We start from the raw sequence: 19,321 nt of genomic DNA on the forward strand, positions 1-19,321 counted from the left end.
GTGGGATCTCCAGGCAAGAATACTGCAGTGGGTTGCCTTGCTCTCCCTCCAGGGGATCTTCGACCGAAGAATTGAACCTGGGTCTCCTGCATTGCAGGCAGATTTTTTACTGTCTGAGCCACCACGGAAAACCCTCAGAGTAGAAGGCCAACCAATCAATGTGTAGAGAGTGTTAGAATTGGGAAATTACCACTTGGAAACATCAAATCAAAAAATGAAGAGAAAGAGGAAATTTACCTAGTTTCAAAATATCTCTCCATAAGATACTTATTAGTTACAAAGAGAAAATTGGTGACTTTATTTGGAGAAACACAGCAGGCACTACCTTAATCAAGAAATCAAAGTTAAATCACCAGTAATGGGGGCAAATAGACATTATGTGCTTCTTGATAAGCTGCACTGAGAAGCAGTATCACTTCTGTGATATTCCTAACCAAAAACCTAATCATAACAAAGCATTCAACAAACAAACTGAAGGATATTCTACAAAGCAAATGGACTATGCTCTTTAACAGTGGCAAACACGTGAGAAAAAAAAAAGATGGAGGAACAGTCTCAGGTTACAGGCAGCTAGAGATAAAACTAAAGTGTGATTATTTTACTATTAAAGGACACCAGTGGGCAACTGGCAAAATTATCTAAGGCCTGTGAATTAGGTAACAGTATCACGCCAATACTAATGCCTCAAATTTGATATATGTGAGTATGTACGAGAATGTTATGCTTTTTAGAAAACATGCACTGAAGAATTTAGGGACAAGGGCATCTTGTATAAAACTTGCTCTCAAACAGTTCATAGAAACTTTATACACACGTACAAATGCACAGAAATCAAAAATATGATAAAACACACATGGTAAAATGTTAACATTTGGAAATGAAAACTTAAGAAAACAAAAAATAAAATTACTGAGGTGTCTAACAATGCTTATCTTTGCCCTGGCTAATCACATAACAGCTCAATTATTTCATTGTTCTAAAAGACTAATAATTTGAAAAGCAAAAATCAGGGAACTTTCTAATGCTGTCCCTGCCAGTCACTTTCTAGGGATCTTTGGCAAATTAAAACTTCCCTCAGCCTCAGATTTCTCATTACAGAAGATGAAATAATACCTAAGGCTAAAACAGTGGAACAAGAATCAAACGAAAATAAGCTGTGTTTACCTGTGTGTCTCCCTCACCTGTTCTTAAGCGGAGAATGTTTCCTTAACACCTTTACTCTCTGGCAGCCTGCCACTCTCAACAGCAACAATCCTGACTGTCTGAAGACAGCAAGAGCAGTTGCTGCAATCTTAAAAGAGGATGTTTGGCACTTTACATAACACATTTTGACAGTGATTAACAGCCAGTATTCCACAGAGTGGTCACTTCCTTTCCAAAGAAAAGCAGTTAGATATATGCTCATTGGGTTTTCAAAAATTTTTTTCTCAACAGACACCCAAAGAAGTATTATTCTTTGGTTTTTCTAACCAAATTTCAACTTACTATAGATTACAGCAATAGTGCTCAAGTGCTGGCTAGTGTTCCTTAGTGCCAGAAAGTTGTGGTGTGCCTTATGGAGAAAACACATTAGATAAGCTTTGTCCAGGCATGAATTACAGCACTCCTGTCCCTGAGTTGAATGCTAGTAAGTCAACAATACATATTAAATGCGATGTCTTTAAACAGAAACAAGGTTCTTTGGTGATCAGCTGATGAAAATGTGACCAGAGGCTCACAGGAACCTATCCCTGCTCCTCTAGGAGCAAGTTCAGTAATCACTAATTCAGTGTTGGTGGGAATTACTGAGATAGTCATAATCAATTGTTTATCCAAAGCCATCACCAGTCCTGTAGCTTCTACTTTTGAGAGGCAGAACCTTCTCTTCATTGACTTCTCTTCATCACACTGTCATCATGCCCACAATCCCCAGGCTCTAATAAGCTTCTTTACTCCCAACTCTTACACCCTTCTTGCCCATTCTCCTCAAAGGAGTCAAAGTGACTCACCATAATATGGGTCGCCTTGTTAGTCCCTGGTTTCATCCTTTTGGTGATTTCCTAATGCACTTGAGATAAAATCTGAACTCCTTCACAGGCACACAGTTCCTCTTGATACCCTGCCCACCTTTCCTGCTTCATGTTAGTACCACTCCACTCTCACAGCACTCCAGTGATCTGCTGTTGTTCTTTAACACACTGATCTCTTTACCTTCTCTCTGCTCTTTTCTTGCCCATCTTCTGCTTGATCTTCAGGTCTATGTTAAATATAACCTCCTCATATTCAAATGGAGACCCCCCCCTCTTACTTATTTACAGCATCCTCTATTTATCCTCTGGTGACTCAGCAGTGAAGAATCCACCTGCCAAGCAGGAGACATGGGTTCCATCCCTGTCAGGAAGATTCCCTGGAGAAGGAAATGGCAACCCACTCCAGTATTCTTGCCTGAGAAATCCCATGGACAGAAGAGCCAGGTGGGCCACAGTCCATTGGGTTGCAAAAGAGTTAGACACGACTGAGCGACTATGCAACCAACTACTTATCCTCTTAACACCACCCACTGACTATTCATTTGCTTAATATCCAGTTCTCCACCAGACTCAAGCTCCATGAGAACAGAATAGATCTTTTTAATTTGCAGCTCTATTTCTTACATCCTGAGAAGTGCTGAGCAAATAGCTGAGGCTTGATAAATGAATGAATCTGACTATCACACTACATCTTTTTAGCAATATATTGAAACAAAGCATGACTATTTAAAATGTTTGTTTAGGACTTCCCTACTGGTCCAGTGCTTGGGACTTTGCCTTCCAATGCAGGGGCCAAGGGTTGCATCCCTGGTCAGGGAGCTAAGACCCCACATGCATCGCCAAAGCATAAAACATAGAAACAGACCAAAAAAAAAAAAACAACACACACACACACATAAAACAGAGGCAATACTGTAACAAATTCAACTTTAAAAAAAAACGAAACATAAAACAGAAGCAATATTGTAAAAAAATTCAATAAAGACTTTAAAAATAGTCCACATCTAAAAAAAATTTAGAAAAAAATGTTTGAAGGTAGTGAGACACAGATTATTTGGACATGGCACTGACACATTTCTCTTTAAGTGAACTTAATTATAAGCAAGACGTTAAGACCTTTTAACAACTGTCCTGAGTCTCTGCCCCCATCTCCACACAGTGTAAAATGATATGTACTTTAACAAATTAGCCGACAGGGAGCCCTGCTGCTGCTAAGCTGCTAAGTCACGTCAGTCGTGCCCGACTCTGTGTGACCCCGTAGACGGCAGCCCACCAGGCTCCCCCGTCCCTGGGATTCTCCAGGCAAGAACACTGGAGTGGGTTGCCATTGCCTTCTCTGTTTAGTCGCTCAGTCCTGTCCAACTCTTTGCGACCCCATGAAATGTATAGCCCACCAGGCTCCTCTGTCCATGGGATTTCCCAGGCAAGAATACTGGAGTGGGTTGCCATTTCCTTCTCCAGTCTATTTCTATATCCAGCACCTATTATAAGACTGTCACACAGAAATCACTTAATAAATATTTGTTAAATGAAATTTAAAGTGTTTAAATGTAATTTAAACCTATACACATCCTATTCTTCACTGCTTCTTACGTTCACCAGCCTACATCTTGAAACCTATATGAATTCACTTGTCCACATGACCCAGGTGAGTCCCCATCTCATACATCTTTCCCAAGTATGGGGCCTGGTGGTCCAGTGGTTAAGACTCTGGGCTCCCAGTGCAGGGGGCCTGGTCGATCGCTGATCAGGGAACTAGATCCCACGTGCCACAACTAAGACCCGGCAGAGCCAAAAAAGTAAATTTTAAAAAAAAAAAAAGGTTAAAAAAACTTTTCAAGTAATTTCCTACCAGATTTTAATTCTCACAACTCTGTTTTTTCCAGTTACAAACTGAAGAGAAACTATACAATGTAACTCGAAGCTTGCCTTCTTTTGTTTGTCTCATTTCTTTTGACTTTTGTTACTGTTTTCTCTGATCCACAGCCTATGGCTATTTTCCTCTATCTTGAATGGACTCTTACCCCTGGTTTTATAGACACAGTGTCCAGAACTTCCCTTTGCATATATTTCCCACTTTTCTTCACTGGTGGTGAGAAAGTCACCTGATTTTTATTAAACTTAAAATATTCCAGTCTATGAATATAATGTGGGAAATGAAAATAGACAAGTAAAAAACTGCTGGGCTTATGGGCAGCACTGAAGACTTAAAACGTGAACTTTAAAAAAAGAAAAAGAAATAGAGAAACTGAAGTTTAGGAGAAGAGAAGCTAAGGGATATATGGAAAGTCATAATCCCAATGAGTCTAGGACTAAAATTAGGTCTGTATCACTCCAAAGGCACTATTCTCAACCCCATCTTATATTTCAGCCTTGCTAAAACAATTTTCACCCAATATTTCTGATCCAAAGCCCCCAGTGCTACCACATATTAACAGCATGATCGTGAGGAACCTCAGACACTGCACAGGTAAAATAAGGGTAATTATCATACTTACCTAAAGAATGTATTAGACCAAATGAGATAACTAATGAAAAGCACTTAGTACAGTGTCTAACAATTAACATAGAAAATACTAAAGAAATGTTAGCTATTATGATCGCTTTATTCCTCTATAACAGAAGTCAGCACATTTTCTGTAAGAACCCTATGGTTGTTTAGGCTGTGTGAGCCATACAGTCTGTGTTGCAACAAAAACAAGCAGAAAACTGGATTAACCAGTGGGCCATAGTTAGCCAACTCCACCTGCTTTACGGTGGTTCTTTCAACTTTGGCACCACTGATGTTTAGGGATGGAGACTTCTTTGTTATGGATTGCTGCCCTGGAGGACACGGCATCACAGGATGTTTATCAGCACCCTTGACCTCCACCCGCTTGATGTAAGTAGCATCCCCCAAGTTGGGTCAACCAAAATTATACCTCCTGGGGAGCAAAAATGACCTGAGCTGAGAAAGCTTGCTCTAGCGCAACCAAACATATGAAGATATAGCTTGAATTTTCTAACAAAGAACGTAACTGAGTAAAAAGCAATAATTTAATACACTAAAAAGTATTTATACTCACTTAGCTAAAATGCCCACACTTAGCAATAACTTTATAACTTCTGTGATACACACGGCTGTGGTTGAAAAGTAGAGTTCTTTGTCTGATGTCCTTGTGTATCTTAAAGCTATGGTATAAGTTGCAGCCACCAGGGTCATCACTGCCAAGCAGTATAACTTGAATAATAAATTGACATTTTCTGGAAAATATGTGCAAAGATATTATTTAATAGGCAACATTGTGTATATAAAAGTTAATCAGTGTTATACTTCAAGATGCTTTCCAATTTCAAGCACAAAATACATTAAAAATTTTTTTTTCAAAACAGTGCTCTCTAACTACATGAAAAGAAACAAACACACACACACAATACACAGCTGACTTTCAATATCAACTGGTTAGGCACAGATTTTGTTCCTGGGGAGGGCTCAATTGCGAGATATCTGGCTTAACTAACTCTAATTTAGGATGTTATAGATTACACACTTTATGTATCTTTATAACTCATACTTGTGAAAGCAAAACATGATGGCAGGATAAAAACAATAACAGCAATGTATATTCTAAACAGAGAGACAGTAGGAAGAAAACAAAAGGAATAAGTGAACGATAAAATAATAATTTTATAAATTACATCCAGCCTCTCATTTCACAGCATTATATGAAAGATAACTCATAACACACACAAAAGAAGAGTATTAAGAATGAAGTTCTGTAAACCTGAAATCCAGGAAATATACACTTCTTATGAACACTCAATTTAAGTACTTATTTTAAGTATATCTGAGCATCAGCCATCACTCAGGCACCAAGGCCGGTCCACCAACTTCAGTAAAACCACAAGCAGTGGGGAGCCAGGTCTCCTTCAGTACTCCCAGCCCTGTTATGAGACAGCCATCACCTAATACTCAAACTATTTCTTCTACTTTTTTACCTACTTCATACTTCCCTCATCCCCAGCTATATTTAACCTTCTTTCAAATCTTCAGGCACATGTTAAACAGGGATCCACAAGTTTTTTTCTGTAAGGGCCAACAGTAAATATTTTAGGTTTTTTAGGCCACGAGGCAAAATTAAGGGTATCATGTAGGTACTTAGGTGACAAGAGAGAAAACATATTTTCACATTTAACATATTTAATTGGAAAAATTCAAAATATAATAATAATTAAGTACAATGCTTTCTTGTATTGAGAAGACGGGAATTCTGGGGGTGGAAGTGGAGGCAGGTAACATTATGCTTCACTGGTCTTCAAAGTTGGTGTTCCATTAGATCAACTGCAAACGTTCATCTGTAAAAACCATTCTTAGCTCACAGGCCATAAAAAAAACAAGTGATAGGCTGGGTTTGACCAATGGGCCATACTTTGACAACCTGGGTTAAGAACCAGGGGGACAGAGGTTGCTCTGGGCTGCTACTATAACTACATTACATCTAAGTATGCTTCTTGACTACTTTGGAAGCCTAACCACAATTCAAAGGTGACTTGCACAGGAAAATAAAAGTTTCAAACAAATAATCTTTATTATGGTAAGGTGGAAACTTACTAGGAAAACAGGTTCTTCAATATAAATATTTTTCCCTGGGTGAATTAAAGAATTATTTGCAAAAGGCAGAACAGAAAAGATAGAGCTTTTCTCTGCCTAAAGTTTCAATCGATCTTGAGGACCCAAAAGGCAATGTCAATGTAAAAGAGATTGAAGGGCATCACTGTAATACTTCACTTGCCCTAAAACTCTCCTACACAAAGAGGAAATGTAAGACAAAAAATAAACAGCAGTACAGGAGAAAGCATTTCCCATCTTCTTGATCAGGGGTGAACAAAGTACATTTCCTCTCATTTTTCTATGATCTGAAAGCTGAGAATAGGTTTACATTTTTAAATGGTTGGAAAAAAGTTTTTAAATAACCTTTTGTGATGTATGAACATTATATGAAATTCAAATCACAGTGTCACAAAAAAAAGTTTTATTAGAACATACTTATATCCTTTGTTTCCAAATTATGTATGGCTATTTTTGCCCTGCAACAGCTGAGTGAGTAGTTATGACAGAGACCATCAGCCATCAGAAAAAGTTTACCAACCCACATGTCCTAGATTATCAATACTTTCATAAATAAGAGAGGTTAGGACTGCTAAACTAAAAACTATGTCAGCGATTATATAGGTTCCTGATTCCAAAACAACACAATGAATGGTTAAAATTTTGAAAATACACCTATTAGCATAGTGATTAAATGGGAATATATATGATATTCCTGAAAATACCGATTAAATAGAAGAGCAGGCAAATAAGTTTAGATATCTGTATAATGAAAGTGCAATTATTAGCAATTTCAGTTTGTTTCAAGGTAATATCACAAGTCCATACAGGGACTTCCCTGAGGGTGCAATGGTTAAGACTCCTGAGCTTCACTGCAGGGAGCAAAGGTTCAATCGTTAGACGGGGACTAAGATCCATGCGGTGGCAAAAAGTCCACAGCTCACCTGCATTGTGAGTGGGCGCAGTGGCACATCAGCACTGTTTTCTCCTTCTCTCAAAGCTCCCATTAGCTCCCACACAACCTCTGTTTCTATGTGGAGAATCCCACCACCCCGCCCGGCAAAAGAAATTTACAACCTGGAGTTGTATATTTTTCTCAGTTACGCTGCTGCTGCTAAGTCGCTTCAGTCGTGTCTGACTCTGTGCGACCCCATAGACGGCAGCCCACCAGGCTCCCCCGTCCCTGGGATTCTCCAGGCAAGAACACTGGAGTGGGTTGCCATTTCCTTCTCCAATGCATGAAAGTGAAAAGTGAAGGTGAAGTCGCTCAGTCGTGTCCGACTCTTAGCGACCCTATAGACTGCAGCCTACCAGGCTCCTCTGTCCATGGGATTTTCCAGGCAAGAATACTGGAGTGGGGTGCCATTTCTCAGTTATAGTTTACTATATTTTAGAGGAGACATTATTTGTAACACCTGAGAAGGTGGAAATTAGGAAGTCCCAGATAAATAAACCCTTTGCGAATATCAGGAAGTTCAGGATTGCAATTTTGTATTACACAGTTCTAGCGGACATGTAAGATTTATCACACGACCCAGGCACAACAAATATGTATTGGCAATAAACCTAAATCTGTAAATTGAGCAACTATTTCAGATTATTTGACTTAGGTAATTCTACAATTGCCTTCACCATTCACCTTGCTATTTTCATTTTATGTCAATTATCAAAATAATTCTACTTTTTTCCTTTATTTCGGGTACTGCTATAAAAGACTCTTAAGGGTGGGCTTATTTGAAATGCGAGAAGCATATGCAATTGCAGACAACGCCCCTGAGCAGGGCTTGAAGGAAAACGTGGCCTCTCCAACCAGGAAAATAATTCGCCACCCACGCAAAAAGGTATTGTTCAAATATTTGTTCAACGTATATTCAGGGGTGAAGCCAACAGCTCTATGGAGGAAATGTGCAGAAGAATCCGGGTGTTGCCCAATCTCTCGTAGCTTCACCATCCAGAAACTCAACTCCGGTTTTAACTTATCCCATTCAGCAAAGCAAACGAGCTGCAGAGTTAATGATACTTACACTCAGGAAAAGGCAATTAGTCATTAAACATTATTACTCTAATGAGCTATCCCTGGGGAAGGGGCAAGGGCAGGGGCGGAGGATGGATATCGCCCTTCCCACATTCAAGTGTTCTTTCTAACCACGTAACATTCTGGAGAGTAACTGTTAACAACAGCTTTCTCCGTCTCGTCACATTGCAAGGCTGTTCTCCTGCCCCAAGGATGTTTTCAGTGTCTGTTAGGTGGACTAGCCGCTGCTTAGGTTTTGCACCCGGAGCATACCCTTAAGGCTCTGAGCATCCCAGTGTAGAAGTCACCGCGGAGACCGCAACCGCGGTGACCCCGGCCCGCACTGAGACCTGTCCTGCCTCCCGCTGGGTGATGCGGCTCCAGCCCGGTCCCGGCGCACCGACCCCTCACCCGGTCTGCTACAGCCCAGGCCTGTCTAGATTCTGTTCCCACCTACTTGCCCAGGCAGCTGCGGTCTCCGGACGCCAAACCAGCTGGCCCTGAGTCCGCCCGCCGGGAAGGCAGCCGCAGTGGGAGGCTAGCTGCCCAGCGCTGCCCTGACCCGTGACAGCGCGCGCTCAAGCCCGGGAGCAGCTCAACACAAACCCCTGATCCCCGACGCCCGGGCCTACCCCTCGGAGACCTGAGCCCCGCAGGCGCGGAGGATGCTCGCCCTCAGACAGATGCAGACAAGCGCTGAGGCTCGCTCTGCATAGCGCCCCCGACCCGGGTTCCCCAGTCCCGCCGGGCCCCGGCCTCACCTCTTGGGGCTGCCATGGTTCCCCGACAGCGCCGCGCGGAACTGACCCGCACCCGCTCCGCGCGCGCTGAGGGCATCGGGGACCGCCTCCTGGGGTCATAGAGACGAACCCGCGCGGCCTAGAGCGCCCCGCCAGCCGACAGGCCGCGGCTTCCCGCCCAGCCAAGCACCTGGACTAGGTTCACGAATTCGACCGCTGCAGAAAAGGGGCGGACCCGGATAGAGAAGAGACCGGTACCGCCCAGTTTCTGTTGACAAGCGCGTAAAACTTAGGTTCCACAGCGCTCTTTTGTAAAACTACAACTCCCGGCCGGCTAAGAAGGCTGAGTCGCGAGAGCCGAGCGTTGCCTTCTGGGAGCTGTAGTCCTCACCAGGTGATTCGGCGGCAAATAGGAATTGGTCTTCGATTTAAGGATTCTGGCAAAGCTGTTGTAGATCCTCCCAAAACCCGGAAAGTAACAGAAACTAGACAACTTCTGTAACTTGCATTAACTTCCTCACTCGTTAACTTCTGTTGTTACCTCTTATTTAAGCTTATAGTTGATATTATATATTGTTCAAAGTCTGTGGCTGTGTCCTCATCGTCAGCATCATCTTTGATTATATTTACCTTACCAGACATTCTAATTGCACAATCTTTGCTTCAAAACCTTAGGCATATCAACAGGCACTGACTTCAACCGCTATAATCTCCATGATCACTGAAGCATGTTAATTGGCATAAGCGATATTAGAAATAATTCACTGTCAAATGGTTTTCAAGATATGTGGATTGGCTAAAAATACTGTTGTATATAAGTACCTCCATTCTTACAGGAACATGGGTACAATAGTCTGAGATGCCCAGCAGCCTACACCTTCTGTAGCATGATCTTTCCCCTACATGACTTTCAGACTTAATTGAAGAAAGTAGGGAAAACCACTAGACCATTCAGGTATGACCTAAATCAAATCCCTTATACAGACTAGAAGCAACAGATAAGATTCAATGGATTAGATCTGATAGACAGAGTGCCTGAGAACTAAATGGACCGAGGTTCATGACATTGTACAGGAGGCAGTGATCAAGACCATTCCCAAGAAAAAGAAATGCAAAAAGGCAAAATGGTTGTCTGAGGAGACCTTACAAACAGCTGTGAAAAGGAGAGACGTGAAAGGCAAGGGGAAAAAGAAAGATATACCCATCTAAATTCAGAGTTCCAAAGACTAGCAAGGAAAGAGAAGAAACCTTCCTCAGTGATCAATGCAAAGAAATAGAGGAAAACAATAAAATGGGAAAGACTAGAGATCTCTTCAAGAAAATTAGAGATACCAAGGGAACATTTCACATAAAGATGGGCACAATAAACGACAGAAATGGTATGAACCTAACAGAAGCAGAAGATATTGAGAAGAGGTGGCAAGAATACACAGAAGAACTGTACAAAAAAAGATCTTCATGACCCATCATGACCACTATGGTGTGATCACTCACCTAGAGCCAAACATCCTGGAATTCAAAGTCAAGTGGGCCTTAGGAAGCATCAGTACAAACAAAGCTAGTGGAAGTGACAGAATTCCAGTTGAGCTATTTCAAATCCTAAAAGATGATGCTGTGAAAGTGCTACACTCAATATGCCAGCAAATTTGGAAAATTCAGCTGTGGCCACAGGACTGGAAAAGGTCAGTTTTCATTTCAACTCCAAAGAAAGGCATTGCCAAAGAATGCTCAAACTACCGCACAATTGCACTCATCTCACACACTAGCAAAGTGATGCTCAAAATTCTCCAAGCCAGGCTTCAACAGTACATGAACCATGAACTTCCAGATGTTCAAGCTGGTTTTAGAAAAAGCAGAGGAACCAGAGATCAAATTGCCAACATCTGCTGGGTCATGGAAAAAGCAAGAGAGTTCCAGAAAAACATTTATTTTTGCTTTATTGACTATGCCAAAGCCTTTGACTATGTGGATCACAACAAACTGTGGAAAATTCTTAAAGAGACAGGAATACCAGACCACCTGACCTGCCTCCTGAGAAATCTGTATGCAGGTCAAGAAACAACAGTTAGAACTGGACATGAAAAAACAGACTGGTTCCAAATAGGGAAAGGAGTACATCAAGGCTGTATATTGTCACCCTGCTTATTTAACTTCTATGCAGAGTACATCATGAGAAATGCTGGGCTGGATGAAGCACAAGCTGGAATCAAGATTGCTGGGGGAAATATCAATAACCTCAGATATGCAGATGACACCATGCTTATGGCAGAAAGTGAAGAAGAACTAAACTTTCCTAATGAAAGTGAAAGAGGAGAGTGAAAAAGTTGGTTTAAAACTCAACATTCAGAAAACTAAGATCATGGCATCTGATGCCATCATTTCATGGCAAGTAGATGGGGAAACAGTGAAAACAGTGACAGACTTTTTTTTTTTTTTTTTTTTTTTGCTCCAAAATCACTGCAGAAGGTGACTGCAGCCAGGAAATTAAAAGACACTTGCTCCTTCAAAGAAAAGCTATGACCAACCTAGACAGCATATTAAAAAGCAGAGACATTACTATACCAACAAAGGTCCGTCTAGTCAAAGCTATGGTTTTTCCAGTAGGCATATATGGATATTTCTCTATAAAGAAATAAAGACTATAAAGAAAGCTGAGCACCAAAGAACTGATGCTTTTGAACTGTGGTGTTGCAGAAGACTCTTAAGGGTCCCTTGGAGAACAAGGAGATCCAACCAGTCCATCCTAAAGGAAATCAGTCCTGAATGTTCATTGGAAGGACTAATGCTGAAGCTGAAACTCCAATACTTTGGCCACCTGATGTGAAGAACTGACTCACTTGAAAAGACCCTGATGCTGGGAAAGATTGATTGCAGGAGGAAAAGGGGACAACAGAAGATAAGATGGTTGGGTGGCATCACCGACTCAATGGACATGAGTTTGAGTAAACTCCAGGAGTTGGTGATGGACAGGGAGGCTTGGCATGCTGCACTCCATGGGGTTGCAAAAGGTTGGACACGACTAAGCGACTGAATTGAACCTAAGATCATTTTATATATATATCCTATTAACATTATTGCAAAATTTTTCATTCCTTATTAGCATCACATTAATAGGGGGGAGTGGGGCTTCCCAGATAGCTCAGTGTAAAGAAGGCAGGTTCTATCCCTAGGTGGGGAAGATCCCCTGGAGAAGGAAATGGCAACCCACTCCAGTATTCTTGCCTAGGAAACCCCATGGACAGAGTAGCCTGGTGGGCTACAGTCCATGGAGTATCAAAAGAGTAGGACTTGGCAAATAAACATGACTTAGCAACTAAACAACAATATCAGAAGGAACTCACAGCAGGAGACCATAGTTTATATAGTGAGACATTTGATTAATCTCAGTTCAGAGCAATGTTGAATCTTCCTTCCCTCTGCCTGGTTGTATATGTGCTGACTGGTGCTGATCACCTCTTCTTGTAACTGGTACAGTTCTCACTTATGCAATTATTCAGTTCCCTGCTGTATGTTCTTATACGTACTCATATACACTTAAAAACTCATATCTGTACTTGAAATTAATTGTAAAAATTAAAAATATTCTATCATACATTTATTTTGTTCTATATTGTTTTATATGGTTTATTTCTCTCCTATTTTGGAGCATCATTATAGTCTCAACTTACTTCAATTAACTATAATTATTCTTTGGACACTCAAATTGCTGCAATATGGACCCTATAGGTCCACTCCTTTCTTTAAATCTGCAGAAACTTTTTGAAACATTTTTGATTTCTGACAACAAGGTCCCAGGTTCCAGGCTAATCTTGATTTTTCCCTCTTCTAAGCCATGGGATCAACTGCACTTCAAGAAACTATGGTTCCTTCTGGGGGAGAACAGTATTACACACATACACATTGATCATAATTAGGGTGGTGGGTAAAATGTTTTAGAGCTAGTTTGTGGCATTTCTGGTTCACATAATGTAAATTTTCCTTCTTAAAATTTTCATTGCCTGCAAAGGCTCCATTACCATGAGCCTTGACTAGATTCTGATGCCTTTTGTCCTAACATGATCAGCCCAAAACCCACCAGGGACAAACCTATAGTCAGATCACGTCAGGATGATTGGTCCATTCCAGTGAAGGAGACTGCATATCAGAATAACTGTAGGAGGTCTCGGGAAACAAAGGAAAAGACAGTTACAGAATCTGAGGGAAGGATGGACTTACTGTGTATGTTTGCTCAATCATGTCCAACTCTTTGCGACCACATGGACTGTAGCCCATCAGGCTCCTCTGTCCGTGGGATTTTCTAGACATGAATATTAGAGTGGGTGAAATTTAAAAAGCAGTACTTTGTTAGATTCAAAGAAGGGCTGTGTGTGAAAAACTCAACATCAGACCCGAATAGTCTCAGGATCCTGTTTCTTGGAAACTCCAAAGTTACTATATATGTGGACTGTTACACTCAGGAGTCCCCTAAATGAAGGCTTTGGAACTAGGTTGGAAACTAAAGCTGCGTCGTTGGATCAAAGTGACTTAAATCCTTCAAGCAAGAATAGAGTGTTTCATTGTTACTGATACAATTTTCACAGCAGTGTTCCTAGTAGTGTGTGATTTTAGAGAACAAAACTTTTCAGTGAATTAGAAAGTAGACACTCAAAAAAGGGGGGTGTTATTATACTTTACAACTGTAGCATATTCTTGAGAGATATATTATTTCCTGTTAACTTTGAAGCTGGAATTTTTTTATTTCTCATCCCAGCCCAGTGAATGGCCAAGCAGATATTTACATTCTTAGTTTAAGGTAATTTTTACTTTCTCATTTCGAATTATCCTAAGTCTTCCAAGACAAGTATCAGTTCAATGTGTTTCTTTTATGTATGTCTAGTTTTCTGTACAAACCTTGGTTAGAGCAAGGAACAGACATCTCCGTCATGTGAGCCATGAGATCATTTGCCTGATGATGAAATAACCTTACAGCAGCTGTTGCTCTTTCCATCTGAGACCCCAATGATTTTTCTGATTGTCACTATCACATTGAAGTATTTGTCTCGATACCCTGTCACTTCTATCTCTGCTTAGGTATCAGAGCTACCCTGCTGCTGCTGCTGCTGCTGCTGCTAAGTTGCTTCAGGCATGTCTGACTCTGTGTGACCCCATAGACAGCAGCCCACCAGGCTCCGCCGTCCCTGGGATTCTCCAGGCAAGAACACTGGAGTGGGTTGCCATTTCCTTCTCCAATGCATGAAAGTGAAAAGTGAAAGTGAAGTCGCTCAGTCGTGTCTGACTCTTAGCGACCCCATAGACTGCAGCCCACCAGGCCCTCCGTCCATGGGATTTTCCAGGCAAGAGTACTGGAGTGGGGTACCATTGCCTTCTCTGAGAGCTACCCTAGTCTCAATGAATTGTATGAAAGGAAGCCCACTACTATCTCCATTAGTAACAAAGTAAAAGTATGAACTTCTTTAAACAAAAAGACTGTGCAGAAAGCAAATACCAAAAGGCTTAAGGGGATTGTAGCTCAATTCAAGTATGGTATTTGTACGATAGATTATTAAAAGTGGCAAGGTTTAAAGTATAGTAAACCATTAAAGAACTGTGTAGACAAATGCAGATTAAGCATATTACTCTCATTCTCCTATTTGAAAAAAAATCCCAAACTAATCTGAAACCTGGGTTCCCTTCCTGGGTTGGGAAGATCCTCTGGAGAAGGGAAAGGCTACCCACTTCAGTATTCTGGCCTGGAGAATTCCATGGACTGTATAGTCCATGGGGTTGCAAAGAGTCAGACACAACTGAATGACTTTCACTTTCACTGTGATTTTAAAACAACTCTTTCCTGTGGTATAAAAATTACCAAAGACAAATCAGAAGGATTGTTGCATTTTAGAACTGAGAAAATTTGTTTTAAAAATACAAAGACACAATGTAAAATTCAGTGTCTGAACTGAAAGAGTTAAATGAGTAATAATCGTCAGTATCTAAATATTTATTTAAGTTAATAAATTTTATTTTTTCTTTTTATTAGAATATAATGGTTTTACAATGTTGTCTTAGTTTCTGCTGCACAATGAAGTAAATCGGCCATATGTCTACATAGATCCCCTCCCTCTTGGACCTCTGTCTCTCACCCTAACCCCTCATCCCCTCCTCCCCTCACTCCAGGTTAAACATTTCTTATTTGAGCTTAACTCTCCCTTCCCTCTGCTGCCATTTTTAGTTACCATAATCTCATTTCTCCTTTCCTGCCAAACAGTCACTGATAAGTAGTCTGTACTTAGTTCTACAATTTTCTGCTTTGCTGGCTGCAATCTTATTTCAACTCAGGCCAACACTGTTAAAACAGCCTGGCAGTTGCCAACTCCATTCTTCATCCTCTTGTGTTTGTTCATCAGACATTTAAGGAAAGTCCTAATGTGCCAAACATTATTCTAAGTACTGAGATCTAGAAAAAAAAATCAGGAAAAATGAGGATGGGGTGCAGCAGAAACAAAACACTGGGGGATCCTTCCTCTCTTGGCTGATATTAACAAGGCACTTACCAGACAAATGCTTCACACATGTTAGCTAACTGGTCAGAAAACTAAGATCATGGTCCCATCACATCATGACAAAAGATAGAGAAATAATGGAAACCAGCGACATACCTTATTTTGGGGGGCTCCAAAATCACTGCAGATGGTGACTGCAGCCATGAAATTAACAGTCACTTTCTTCTTGGAAGAAAAGATATGACCAATGTAGACAGCATATTAAAAAGTGAGACATTACTTTGCCAACAAAGGTCCATCTAGTCAAAGCTATGGATTTTCCAATAGTCATCTATGGATGTGAGAGTTGGACTGTAAAGAAAGTTGGGTGCTGAAGAACTGATGCTTTTGAACTGCGGTGTTGGAGAAGACTCTTGAGGGTGCCTTGGATAGCAGGGAGATCCAACCAGTCATCCTAAAGGAAATCAGTTCTAAATATTCATTGGAAGGACTCATGTTGAAGCTGAAACTCCAATACTTTGGCCACCTGATGTGAAGAACTGACTCAATGGAAAAGACCCTGATGCTGGGAAAGATTAAAGGCGGGAGGAGAAGAGAACAACATAGGATGAGAAGGCTGGATGGCATCACCGACTCAATGGACATGAGTTTAAGTAAACTCCAGGAGCTGGTGATGCACAGGGAGGCCTGGAGTGTAGCAGTCCATGGGGTCACAAAGGGTTGGACATGACTGAGCGACTGAACTGAACTGGTTTAATCCTCTCAGACAAGCCAATGAGTTGGGAACCATTATCCCAATTTTGATGATGAAGAAACTCATCAGGGAGAGACCAGATAACACAGCTAACAATAAGTAGAAGACCTAGACCATACTTCCGTGATCACAGAGATTACTTTAGATTTTTTCCTACTCTTCTGACTGCTTCTCTGTCTTCTCTCTTCCTCCTCATTCCATCCCCATTCATTGGTGATGATCCCCCAAACTACCCTTCTCCAGATCAAATTCTAGTCACCTCTGGTTTTCTTTGTCATTTCTTAAATTCAAAATTTCTAGTACTGCACACATTATCTTTTTTGACCAACCACTTCCCCTTCTCACATCATCCTCTGTTTCTCAGGGTAGAAACTCTGATTTTCTCTTCTCTGTCCTGGGCTGTTATATCTCCTTCCTTAAATCTCACATTTGTCCCTTCCTGTCATCCAAAACCATGATGCCTTAACCCTTGTTAACAGCTTCTTCTCCATCTCACCCTTGTGGCTTAACTGGTAAAGAATCCACCTGCAATGCGGGAGACCTGGGTTTGATCCCTGGGTTGGGAAGATGCCCTGCAGAAGGGAAAGGGTACCCATTCCAGTATTCTGGCCTAGAGAATTCTATGGACTATATAGTCTATGGGGTCACAAAGAGTCGGACACGACTGAGTGACTCTCACTTTCACTTTTCTCCATCTCACCAATTCCAGCATCTCTCTCCCTCAGTGGATCTTCTGTTCCAGGATCAGCCACAGTTTTTTTTTTGTGTGTGTTTTTTTAATATCATACTACAGAAAGGCAACACATTCCTCTGTCTTTCAGAGTTCTCCAAAATCTATGCCAACCCTCCTCATCCAGCTTTATTTTCCACCAACTTCCCCAAAGATGATTTCCTTTTTCCTCTCTGTTTCTTCCTTTTATTTTCCAATAACTACTTTGCCACTGAACTACCACCTTGACTATTAAAATAATCACTCAACCAATATGCTGCTTCCAGTCTGTCCTTTCTTTCATTCCTTTTTGAAAACACTCATTCATCCAACAAGATACAGTAACAATACTAGGGATGTAAAAATGGCTAAAATACAACTTAGATCTCAAGAAATGCATGGTCTAACAGGGAGAACACAGAGGGACACATATAAACCTTTTTACTTCAAGTGCTATTATAGTAAAAGTATGTATAAATTCCTGTGAAAACCCAAGGGAAAAAAAATTATCTCAAAGGTGATGGGGAAAACCTTCACTGAAAAAATGAAATCTGATAAATAGATGCTCAAGCTGGATTTAGAAAAGGCAGAGGAACCAGAGATCAAATTGCCAACATCCACTGGATCATCAAAAAAGCAAGAGAGTTCCAGAAAAATATCTATTTCTGCTTTATTGACTGGAATATCTGGCAGCACTCAGAGCCTTTGACTGTGTGGATCACAACAAACCATGGAAAATTCTTAAAGAGATGGGAATACCAGACCACCTAACCTGCCTCCTGAGAAATCTGTATGCAGGTCAAGAAACAACAGTTAGAACTGGACATGGAACAACAGACTGGTTCCAAATCAGGAAAGAAGTACATCAAGGCTGTATATTGTCACCCTGCTTATTTAACTTCTATGCAGAGTACATCATGAGAAATGCTGGACTGGATGAAGCACAAGCTGGAATCAAGATTGCTGGGGGAACTATCAATAACCTCAGATATGCAGATGACACCACCCTTATGGCAGAAAGTGAAGAAGAACTAAAAAGCCTCTTGATGAAAGTGAAAGAGGAGAGTGAAAAGTTGGCTTAAAATTCAACATTCAGAAAACTAAGATCATGGCAGCTGACCCCATCACTTCATAGATGGGGCAAATAGATGGCAGACTTTATTTTTTTGTGCTCCAAAATCACTGCATATGGTGACTGAAGCCGTGAAATTAAAAGACGCTTGCTCCTTGGAAGAAAAGTTATGACCAACCTCAGTTCAGTTCAGTTCAGTTCAGTCACTCAGTTGTGTCCGACTCTTTGCGACCCCATGAATCACAGCACGCCAGGCTTCCCTGTCCATCACCAACTCCCAGAGTTCACTCAGATTCATGTCCATCGAGTCCGTGATGCCATCCAGCCATCTCATCCTCTGTTGTCCCCTTCTCCTCCTGCCCCCAATCCCTCCCAGCATCAGAGTCTTTTCCAATGAGTCAACTCTTCACATGAGGTGGCCAAAGTACTGGAGTTTCAGCTTTAGCATCAGTCCTTCCAAAGAAATCCTAGGGCTGATCTCCTTCAGAATGGACTGGTTGGATCTCCTTGCAGTCCAAGGGACTCTCAAGAGTCTTCTCCAACACCACAGTTCAAAAGCATCAATTCTTCAGCACTCAGCTTTCTTCACAGTCCAACTCTCACATCCATACATGACCACTGGAAAAACCATAGCCTTGACTAGACAGACCTTAGTCAGCAAAGTAATGTCTCTGCTTTTGAATATGCTATCTAGGTTGGTCATCACTTTTCTTCCAAGGAGTAAGCATCTTTTAATTTCATGGCTGCAGTCACCATCTGCAGTGGTTTTGGAGCCCAAAAAAATAAAGTCTGACACTGTTTCAACTGTTTCCCCATCTATTTCCCATGAAGTGATGGGACCGATGCCATGATCTTTGTTTTCTGAATGTTGAGCTTTAATGACCAACCTAGACAGAATATTAAAAAGCAGAGACATTACTTTGCCTACAAAGGTCCGTCTAATCAAAACTATGGTT

General features: G+C 41.1%; 1 protein-coding gene across 1 annotated transcript in view; it reads right to left on the bottom strand.

Moving 5' to 3' along the window:
• The window catches only part of SLC35A1 (solute carrier family 35 member A1), a 29,068-nt gene extending 19,625 nt beyond the window's left edge, over positions 1-9,443 (bottom strand). The window contains exons 1-2 of the mRNA XM_052645884.1: positions 9,373-9,443; positions 5,075-5,252 (exon numbers count right to left, since the gene is read on the bottom strand). Of these exons, the coding sequence (XP_052501844.1) occupies positions 5,075-5,252; positions 9,373-9,388 (194 nt within the window). The 5' untranslated portion in view covers positions 9,389-9,443. The remainder of the gene's footprint in view (positions 1-5,074; positions 5,253-9,372) is intronic.
• Between the last annotated feature and the right edge of the window lie 9,878 nt (positions 9,444-19,321).

The sequence above is a fragment of the Budorcas taxicolor genome, chromosome 9, assembly GCF_023091745.1.
Source record: "Budorcas taxicolor isolate Tak-1 chromosome 9, Takin1.1, whole genome shotgun sequence".
Classification (NCBI taxonomy): domain Eukaryota; kingdom Metazoa; phylum Chordata; class Mammalia; order Artiodactyla; family Bovidae; genus Budorcas; species Budorcas taxicolor.